Genomic DNA, 10,524 nt, shown 5'->3' with positions numbered 1-10,524 from the left:
CCTCTAGCTGAGAGGTGGGAGCCTTGAGTACTGGTCCCCCATCTGCCATGAATTCGCTATGATCCTGGGCAAGGGCACTGCTCTCTCTGGACTTTGATATGTAGAGCGTGAAAGGTGGACAAAATCGGTCTCCGATGACCCTACAGGCCTGCCACACTTGGTCCTCTCAACCAGGAGCATTCAGGTCCTCTGTGCCTCCTACCTACAGGCTTTAGGGGTAGGCAGGGGAGGGCAGGACAGTACCTCTTGGAGGTACAGGGATGGATGGACTGGTTTTCTAAGTGTTCTTATCAGGTTTCCAGGAGCTCCTGACCCAAGTGACCCTGTCAACTGCTACCTCTGAAGGTCAAGTGCAAATTAGAGCTCCTCTGCCACTTGGGGACCATCAGACCCAACCTCTGGCTTCCAAGGGTTCAGGACTCTCTGTAGGCAGGAGCTGGCTTTCTCCTTCAGACTGAGATTCCCAGAGAGCTGGAGCTGGCTTCTCCCCTCAAACAGCATCTCCTCTGCCCTCCCCACCTTCATCCTGGAGCATCCTGACAAGTGCTGTGTAGACGCCTAGACAGAGGGCTTCCCAAGGGCAGGGCCTTCTTGTTCCACCAAAGACCCCAGCACAGCAAGGCAGGCTCCGAAGGCAGCTTGGCCCCCAGCCCCTGCCCACACACCAAGAGCGAGGCAGTGAGACTCTGAGGCATGTGTAGAATAAATATAACTTTATTCTTTATCCAGTAGATCTCAGTGGAAAGTCCAACAGTAACAGGTGCACCAGCGGGCTCTGGGGGGGATGAGACCCCAACCCCGGGGCAAGGAGGGCAGGGCAGAACCAGCTCCCTCAGCCTGGGGGTGCAGGGGGTGAGGGGAGGGGACCCCCTGTAGGCCCGTCCTGCGGGGCAAGGAGGGGGCGTGGGTATGGGGTGGGGGTGGGGCAGGCCAGGGAAACAGAGGAACTCAGGCCAAGTGTGTGTCCGCCCATTCGTTGGCTGTGTGTGTGTGTGTGTGTGTGTGTGTGTGTGTGTGTGTGTGTGCATGTGTGCGCCTGGGGGCCCTGGGGGCAGTGCTGGTGGCTGTGAGGCTGGGGAACAGGGGCGGCTTGAACCCCTTGGCCAGCCCCTTCACAGTGGGGGGCTGGAGGGCTTTGATGACATGAGCCCTGAGGGGGAGGCAGCTCTGCCAAGGCCACGGGTCTGAGACACACACACAGGGATGTTCTGAGGACCCCCCCGCCTTGCTTTGCCCCTGCCTTGTCTCTCCTGGGGAGCCCCCTCCTTCTAAGGGCTCCCGGAAACCGTCCACGCCCAGTGGTTAGGCAGAGGGAGAAGGGGAGGCAGACCGTGGAAAGTTAGTACTTCACAGTTTTAAAGAGAAAACTGAGGAGGAAAAGGCTGGGGAGGAGGGCTACAGGGTGCAGGGACATGGAGAGCGAGTGAGAGCCCCTTCTGAGCCACTCCCCTCTCCCAGGACCCACCCTCCTCCAGCTCCGGATCCAGCTCCCCCCAATACACAGCACAGATTCCTTCAGTATAAATGTGCTTAAAATGAAAATTCTTATTTAAAAAAATCAAAACAAAAAAAATTAAAATAAAAACAAAACCAGCGAGAATTAATACCTGGGGGTTGGTATGGTAGGGTATGTACAGGGGGAACCCCCCACCCCTGACCCACCCCCTCTGTCACCAACCGAGGCAGGGGGGGGTTTCCCAACCGGGGGGGCAATGGCTTGCGGGTTCTGAGTATGGGAGAGGTCCTGGCATTTGCTGGTGATGAAGATGTGGCATGGGGGGCAGAGGGCTGTCTTGATGAACACCAGGCCCCCAGGCTCCGTCCTGAGGCCCAGGCCCAGGGGTCCTCACTCAGTTCGCGACCTTGCCCCTGACATCAGCCCAGGAGCAGCCAGTCCATCTGCACCCGGGCCTCCATCTGAAGAGTCGCCGCCTCCTCCCTCCTGTCCCCCAGGAAAGGGAGGACAGCTGGGGGCGGGGCAAGGCTGGTGGGGGTCGCATGGTTGGTAGAAAGGCAGAGAAAAGCCAGGGCATGGGGTGAGGGCTGTGTCCATGGGGCACGGGCGGTCACGGGGAGTGGGCGGCCGGGCTGCTTCTGTTGGAGCTGGGGCTGAGGCTGGGGCTACAGCTGCCGGGGGCGGGGGCCAGGCCGCCCCCGTCGCGCCCCCCGCCCCCCGGCTGTCCACTCAGAGTGTCCAGGCCCTCGGAGTTCTCCAGCATTTCCTGGATGAGAGGTGGCATGGAGCCTGGGATCTCCATCTTCAGCGTGATCACCCGCTCAGCCCCTGTGGGAGAGGAGGAGCAGAGGTCAGCCCCCCCCGCCCCCCAAAGCTCTGGGAGGGAGGGCGCAGGGGTGGGCGGACCGGTACTACCAGTATCAGCATCCACTGTGGACTGAGCTCGGGGCTCAGCTCTTTGATATAAGCCAGCTCTCCTAGGCCCCCAGGTCTAGGGGCAGCGGTGTTTCCAAACTCAGACTCTGGGGTCAGACTGCCTGGGGTTGATGCTGGGCCCTTTCTTAGGGGCTGAGTGTTATGCATTTGCCTACTGACACCTCAAAACAATTCTGTAAACACCATTACTTATCCTGAGGGAAAGAGGCTCAGAGCTGTTAAGCGACCTGTTCAAGGACACACATCCACATGGTCTGTATGCCCTCAACCGCCACGCAGAGGTGACACTGCCATCTTAGAGCTCACAGGCAGGTCACCTGGGCACGGTGAAGTCCAAGTGAGTGGGGGCATCGTCCTGGGCCCAAAGACATGGCGTGTTGGCTCATAAGTGGGGGGCCGGACTCAGCACGGACAGTGGGTCCCAGGCCAGGTGTCGGGGTCCAGCCCTGGCAGACACACAGGGCATCCTTCCAGCTGCAGGAGCCTCACCCTTAGCACTGATGCTTCGCAGGTCTGTGATCTTCATCAGCATCTTGGGGAACATGTGGGGGCGGCTGGGCCTCCTTTTCCGCACATAGACCTTCAGCGCCTCCAGCAGCGGCTCCTGAAGCATGTCCACCCTGTCTGGCTGCTCCAGGTCCTGCCGGTCTGAGGAAGCAGATGCCCCACTGAGCAGCTGCCCCGAGAAGCAAGGAGCACAGCCGCGCTCCCAGCCTTGGCCACGGGAGGGCGCGCTTGCCCAGGCCACAGGCTAAGTATCTCTGCTCCTGGGACCTCTCCCTACAGGGCAGGGGATGGGGCCGTTGTGCTGGGAGAAAAGCCCCAAGAGGCTCTTAAATGTGAGCAGAGAAGAACTGAGGTGGGGCTGGTCCAGGGCCCTCTCTTGACAGCCCAATTTATAAGGATGGGCCCCCTGAACACGGGCAGTGCCTCCTCAGGCAGAGGGAGGATGCCCAGGTCTCACTCCCACCCATCATTATGGGCACCAGCACAGTATGTCGAAACTCCTAACAATAAAATAGTAACAGCAGCCAACATTTACTGGGCCTTACTGTAGGCACACTGTGCTTATTCATTACCCTCTTAATCCCCCCCATCAACTTTATGAGGTGGAGACCATTATTGCCCCATTTTAAAGAAACAGGGGCTCAGTGAAGTTCAACAACTGCTCCAGGTCACAAGCTGTCCAGGATTTGAACCTGAGTGGTATGACCTTCGAGTCTTCGCTCTTAAGCCCCCCAGAAGGAGCACCGCCCACAACCAGGGAACCAGAGTTCAGGTCTCCACCACCACTCCCTTGCTGCATGGCCGCGACCAAGTCCTGCCCCTCTGGGTTCTCAGTCTGCCTCTCTGAGAGGGGCCTGACAGAGGCCAAGGTCCCTTTCTTTCTCTTTTTTTTTTTTTTTAATATTTTTTAATGTTTTTAATTTTTATTTTTGAGAGACAGAGAGAGACAGTGTGAGCAGGGGCGGGTCAGAGAGAGAGAGGGAGATACAGAAGCTGAAGCAGGCTCCAGGCTCTGAGCTAGCTGTCAGCACAGAGCCTGATGTGGGGCTCGAACCCACAACGGTGAGATCATAACCTGATCCGAAGCAGGACGCTTAACCGACTGAGCCACCCAGGTGCCCCGCCAAGGTCCCTTTCTGATCTGACCTTGGGCTTCTCCCTGGAAGAGACTCTGGGGGCTGCCCCACCACCCTGGGCCTGCCCCCTGCCCACCTCCACAGATGAGACAGATGGCACTGAGAAGACCAGTCTCCGCATCATCCATCTCCAGGGGCAGCAGCTGGTTGGCGAAGGCGAAAACCAGGTCCGTGAGTGGGCCGAAGCCGGCATTGTGCATCTGGGTCCGGTTCAGGGTCAGCCCATCTGAGAAGGTCATTGTGTCCTGCTCGGGTGTGTACCGCGTGCAGATCCGCAGGATCTGGGTGCAGAGGATGCACGGGTTCAGGGACTTGACCCCCATCCCTCCAGCACTTCCAGTACCAGCATCCCCCACAGGATCATCTGGCAGGTGGCCAAACCAGTGCTGTCGGACACAACCTTCTAGAACCTTCTGCAGTGACCGAAACATCCTAGGTCTGTACTGTGCAAGCAGTAGCCACCAGCCACAATGTAACCATTGGGCACTTGAAATGTGGTGAGTGCCACTGAGGAACTGAACTAAGTTTAATCTTAATTAAATTTAAAGAGCCACACACAGCAAGCAGCTACTGTATCAAACAGTGCAGATCTAGATCACCTGGTCTTCATTCATGAAGAGAATTTAGAGGGAAACTAGAATTTTCAGGAGGCAAGGACCATAGCAGGTTCATGTCTACAATTCCCAGGACTCGGTTCCCAACAGAATTCCATAAATGTGTATCAGCTTCAACCATTTCAAACGCTGATCCAGGTTTGAAACTCCTGCATCTGGGGCACGGGGACAGGAGACTACCCAGAGATGCCACACTCTGCTCCTCCTACCCCACCCCTACCAGGAAGCTGCAAGCCTTGTCACCTCCCAGGTTCCCCTACCCTGGAAGTGGCCAAGAGGGGACAGGTGAGCTGAGCCCAACAGGGATGACAAGGAAGAGAGTCCTTCCAGCCATTGCTGTGACAGTCCCCATCACACACATCCTGCCTTCAGCGCAGCCACCCTCTGCCCCACCAAATGCCCTGTAGTCTCCTAAACCCAGCTGGTCTCACATCCCCCTGGGCCTTCCATACCCTGTTCCTAAGTTAGAGCCCTCCAACAAGTTAGAGCCCTTTGACACAACCCGAGATGCCCCTCCTCCGGGACACCTTCCCTGAGGCCCAGCAGCCCTGACTCACTCCCAAAAGGGAAGGGACAGCCCTCCCCCATCTCCAGCCAGCACTCAGCACGGTGTTATAACCTCTGTTTACCTATCTGCTGCCTCCACCCACAGAAGGTTCCCAAGACGGGGGCTGGTGTTTTGTTCATCTCTGATGCTGACACCCAGCTCAAGGCCTGGCCACACAGGGTCCTGAATCTTTATTAGACTGAAGACGTGGGCAGATGGCTGGTGGGGTGAAAGGTTTAGTGGAAAGATGGGGCGGGCGTGGATGGATGCATGTATAGGTGGTTCGGTGAAGCATGGCACATCCAGGTGCCGAGCGGCTACGGGGACAGCTGGACGTACTGGGGGGATGGAAGGTGGACACTAGGTGGTGGGCATTTGGATAGATGGATTCCAGATGTGTGTTTGGGGGCGGTTATTTTGAGTGACAGGACCTTCTCCAAGGACTTGGGGGCAGTGCCCAAGTGGGCAGGGGGCAGGCCCTCACCAGGATGTCCAGGCAGGCAGCCTTGAGGAGGGTGATCTGGTCGGCAATGGTGAGGGTGGTAAAGCCGGGCAGCTGCTTGGCGAACTCCACAGTCTTAATGATGCACTTGGTGGAGAGTTCACTGAACTTGTCCCAGAGGTCAATGTCCAGAGAGACACGTTGCTCTGAGCTGTTGTTCTGGGAGGGATGGGGACAGTGAGGGCCTTCTCCTCAAGTAGCCCTTCTCAGCCTGGCTCCGCTGCCCCCACAGGCCTACCCTCCACCCACTTCCCTTCCTGAGAGCCCCTGGATCAGGAGGCAGCAGGAGGAAGAAGTGGGGAAGGGAGGACATGGGGGCGCAGGCCCAGGTGAGGAGGGGTGACATGGGCCCCGCGGCACCGGGAGTGCCCCACCCTGCCAGGCCGGGGGAAACCATACCGTAGTGTATTTGCCCAGCTGGCAGAGGGCAGGGAAGGTTTCCTGGTGCGCTTTGCGCACCTTCTCGATGAGCTCCCCCACCTCGGGTGTCAGCGTGTAGCTCTCGGAGCACTCGGGCTTGGGCGCCTCCTTCTTCTTCTTGTTCCTGTCGTTCCTCACAGCTGTGGAGGGCAGAGGCTGGGGTTACAGCAGGGGCGGGCGGCAGCCTGTCCCTGCCCCAGCTCCTCCCACCAGAGCTGCTGGCTGCCATGGAAGTTACCCAGGCAGGCCCGGCGCACGCACACGGGAGCGCACACACACGGGCGTGCACGTGTGACCATGCACATACGAGTGCACAGGCAGGTAAGGTGTCAGCACCCGGCCCACCCCTCCACGCCCACCACCCACACACCAAGTCTTGCCCCAGCACGTGACTACAGCACACACACCCCTGCCCAACCGGTGTCCCCTGTACTCCCACACAGCCACACCAGCCCACACTCCAGGTGTGTGAGTGTCCAGGGCTGAAAGCAAGTGTGCGGATGCTCCCAGCTCTGTGTTCTGCCTCCCCGGCCCCCCGACTCCCTCTGCTTCCAGGAAGGACAGGTTCCTGCCTCTGCTGGCCCCCAGCCCCCCTGGCAGCAGTCTCCCTAGGGGTCCTTGGGGCTGGCTCTGAGCAGCTCCCCAGCCTGAAAGTGGGGGCCGGGCGAGAGAATCTCTCGGCCCATTAGCTGGGGGAGCTGACAAATCACCAGGGGCGCTGAGCCGCACACACCACTCGGCTTTAAAGAAGCAATGGGGTCGTTACCAGCCGATTATCCCAGACACACAATCACTCACAGGGCCAGTGGTGGCGGCTGCTGACGCTGGAGGAAGAGAGGGTGGGGGTGGGGGGCCCGGGGAGGGGGCAGCGGGTGGGGGTGGGGGGAGCTGGCATAATTTGGAGATCACTCATGTCGATTCTGCAAATTCAATAAAGTGCAAGGAAGAGGAGGGAGAGGGAGAGGGAGAGTGGGGGGGGATAATTTGGGAAGAGAAAATTGCAGCTGTGACAAGACGTTTATCATTCGGAAGCTTTAATTCTATTGAAATGGCAGCTGCTCAGCTCCGGGGCACAGAGCAGCCGGAGAGGAGGAGGAGGGAGGGAAAGGGGGAGCTGATGATGGGAGGGAGAGGGGGTCCCCACCCTGGGCCTTCTGCGCTGAAAAGCTCTGGGAGTGGAAGGTGGCAGAAGCAGTGGGAGGTGGTGGTGTCGGGCCCTGAAGGGAAGGGTCCCAGGCTGTCACCCACTCCACAGTGTAGAGCTGCCACTTCCTAGGTGCCAGACCACACGTCCTCCGTCTCCCATGGCAGGAGGTGACAGGCTGCTGGCAGGGCCCCTCTGCTCCTATCTGGGGCTCCTTGTGCCCCCCCCCACATGCCCTCCCCACTTCCCTCTTCCACTGCCCTCCCCACAAAGGGCTCGGGGGTCCGCAGCCCCCTCCCCCACCCCATCCCCCAAGGCTCGGGCTCCATGGCAACGACCACGCAGACAAGGAGGCGTCTGTCAGCGTCATTTATCTCTGACATCATCAATCACCAGTCACCACGGCAACACCCATGATTCAACACAAGAGGGTCTCCCTGTCCAGCCCTCCCTCCCTCCCTCCACTGCGCCTCAGCTGAGCCCAAACTGGAAACCCCCATTCCTCCGGGACCTGAGAAGTCCCAGTGCTCTTTTCCAACTCTAGGTCCCAGGCTTCACCAGACAATGGCTCCCTGTGCCAGCCACGCACCTCCCCACCCCCAACACACAAATACCAGCCAGCACCCCTCAGTGCAAGCCCTCCCCTAAGGTGCATGATCCAGAGTTCCCTGGGTATGCCTGAGCCCCGCCCCAAAGCTAAGCACGGACTGGAAGCACACACGAGTGCACGCGTGTGGGAGCACACACGGCCACCCACATGCAAGAGGGAATGGCTGCGCACACTCAGACACAAGGTGGCTAGATAGACAGGTCCCTGCAGCTGTACACAAACCGTCTTCAAGCACGAGCCCACACATCCCACCATGGGCATGCGCGCTCCCGTCCACACACACAATCCACCCGTCCCTAGTCCCATGGCCTCTCAGGAGCACGTCAGCCCCTGCCTAATGCGGCGCCAGCTCCTGGCACCCGGGCACTCACACTCCTTGGACATGCCCACTTCAAAGCACTTCTGCAGCCGGCAGTACTGGCAGCGGTTCCGGGTCACCTTGTTGATGATGCAGTTCTTGTCCCGGTGACACGTGTACACCATGTTCTTCTGGATGCTGCGCCGGAAGAAGCCCTGGGTATGGAGGAAAAGGAGTCAGGTCAGCCAAACCCTCGGTGGGAGCGGTGCAGGCCTGTGGGGCTGAGGGCCATGCCAGCTGCTGCCCCAAGCCTTTGGGGGCACACCCGACAAAGTGAAGAAAACAGTCCAAAAAGGACACCCCCAGAAGAATCCTAGCACCTGCCTCAACACTGCAGGTGGGCAGTGGCCCCCACACACCTGGCTTCCTCCCTCCCGAGAAGAACCTCAGGGCTGCTCGGGCGTCAGGAAAAGGGGCAGGGGGACTAGATGGAAGGAGGCAGGGCTCTGGAACCCACAGCCTCAGGCTCAGAGCACAGGGGAAAGAGGCCATCAAGGACATACGCAGGCCAGCCGGAGAGGTGGGATGCACATGTGATCAGGAGTAAGGTAGCAAGACACATGGTCACCGACCAGGCAGATGTCCGTGATCACAGGCAGACCTGGGCTGGTCAGGGGCTACACACAGGCTGACCAGAGACAAGCAACCAGGGACAAACTGGGAACAACCAGACAGGACAGGCGGACACACACATCCAAAGCCTTGTGCTTTTTGCCCTTCTCTGCCCCACACTCTACGCTGAGGGGGCAGCCCAGTGCCTCAAGCTTCAAAGCTGTGCAGCTTCTGAGCCCTGATCTCTGGAGAAGGAGCCAATACAGAGGCTCAGGCACTAGGGAGAGGGGAAGAAGCCAGGCCCAAGGCCACCAGGAAGGTGGCAGCCACCCCTGCACTCTGGGGCCTACGTAGGCAAAGGGAAATCCAGTCAGACCCCTGGGAGCCCACAGCGTGGGCACGTAAAGGGGAGGCCAAGGCAGGGCGCCTGCTCCGAACATGCCAGGCTGCCATGGTGAGGTTCAGGCAGGGCCACTGGGGGCAGGCCTCCTGGATCCCTTGCCAAGACCCAGTTGGCAGCCAGCTCACTATGGCAACCTGGGTGGCAGCAGAGGGAGCATATGCCCTGCCAGCTAGAGGATGGAGACAGGGAGAGGGGCTCAGGCAAAGGGGGGACCTCTGGTTGGGGGGGGTTCCTGAGCATCTGTGGGAAGGTTCTAATGCAGTCTTCCTCTCCTCCAGGACTGCCACCTTCTACCCAGAAGGAAGCAAGGGCAGCAGTCTCATAATTTTTTTTTCTTTTTCTTTTTTTTTATTTATTTTTGAGAGACAGAGAAGGCACGATCAGGGGAGGATCAGAGATGTGAGAGAGACACAGAATCCGAACCAGGCTCCAGGCTCTGAGCTGTCAGCACAGAGCCGGACACGGGGCTCGAACCCATGAACGTGAGATCATGACCTGAGCTGAAGTCAGAGACTTAATCAACTGAGCCACCCAGGCCGCCCCAAGGGCAGCAGTTTCAGAGACATCCCCCCTCACCCCACCATGCAGCATACTCCAGGACGAGGCAGTGGGGATAGCCCATTTATCTGATCAGGACTGTCCTTCCCAGAGACCCCCGCAACTCACCTTGCAGCCCTCACAGGCGCTGACCCCATAGTGGTAGCCTGAGGATTTGTCTTGACAGACAAAGCAAGGCTTGTAGATACGGGGGAGGGGGGGCGGCGAGGGAGGACTGGGCACTATCTCTTCGGAACTGCTGCTCTGGGTCTCAATGGCTAGAGAGAGAAGAGGGGAGGGGCAGTTAGAGACCCAGGTCACCATCCCTAATACCGTACCCACCCTGCCTCTCCCAGCCCTCACCACTGCCCCTGGGCTCTCACTCTGGGGCAGGGACAATCTCAGGAAAGCTGGGACTTCTCAGCCAAACTTGGAGAATGAGGCTGCCAATGAAGCTTCCAGCACCCCATCACTCCTGCCTACTCCCCCAGCACCCCACCATCAAAACCAGAAAGATCAGGGGATAAGCCATCAGATTTGTATGCAGACATGGCTACACTTGGGGGTCAGAGTCAGCCTGGCTTTCAAGCCCTGACCCCATCACCCCCAAGTTAGGAAGGAGTTAAGGCCTGATGAGGAGGGAAGGAAGAGGACACAAGCTAGGGGCAGAGGAAACTGGGGTCAACAGGATATTCAAAGCGGCCACTCCCCCACCCCCTCTGCTTCCGTTCCCCCCCCCCTCCGCCCCTCAGCCAGCAGCCACGGCCCCTCCTCCACCTAAACAATCCCCTGGCCAGGGACC

At 59.0% G+C, this 10,524-nt stretch overlaps 1 protein-coding gene across 8 annotated transcripts in view; it reads right to left on the bottom strand.

Moving 5' to 3' along the window:
• Positions 1-1,525: 1,525 nt before the first annotated feature.
• Positions 1,526-10,524, bottom strand: part of RARA (retinoic acid receptor alpha) — a 43,419-nt gene continuing 34,420 nt past the window's right edge. For all 8 annotated transcript variants that reach the window (XM_029928605.1, XM_029928606.1, XM_029928603.1 and 5 more), the window contains 7 exons: positions 9,852-10,000; positions 8,244-8,385; positions 6,098-6,258; positions 5,681-5,857; positions 4,112-4,316; positions 2,882-3,040; positions 1,526-2,284 (listed from right to left, as the gene is read on the bottom strand). In XM_029928605.1, the coding sequence (XP_029784465.1) occupies positions 2,067-2,284; positions 2,882-3,040; positions 4,112-4,316; positions 5,681-5,857; positions 6,098-6,258; positions 8,244-8,385; positions 9,852-10,000 (1,211 nt within the window). In that variant the 3' untranslated portion in view covers positions 1,526-2,066. The remainder of the gene's footprint in view (positions 2,285-2,881; positions 3,041-4,111; positions 4,317-5,680; positions 5,858-6,097; positions 6,259-8,243; positions 8,386-9,851; positions 10,001-10,524) is intronic.

This window comes from Suricata suricatta, chromosome 17 (assembly GCF_006229205.1).
Source record: "Suricata suricatta isolate VVHF042 chromosome 17, meerkat_22Aug2017_6uvM2_HiC, whole genome shotgun sequence".
Taxonomy (NCBI): Eukaryota; Metazoa; Chordata; class Mammalia; order Carnivora; family Herpestidae; genus Suricata; species Suricata suricatta.
Note: the sequence above shows the minus strand (reverse complement) of the source record. Positions and strands in the feature narration are given on the sequence as shown.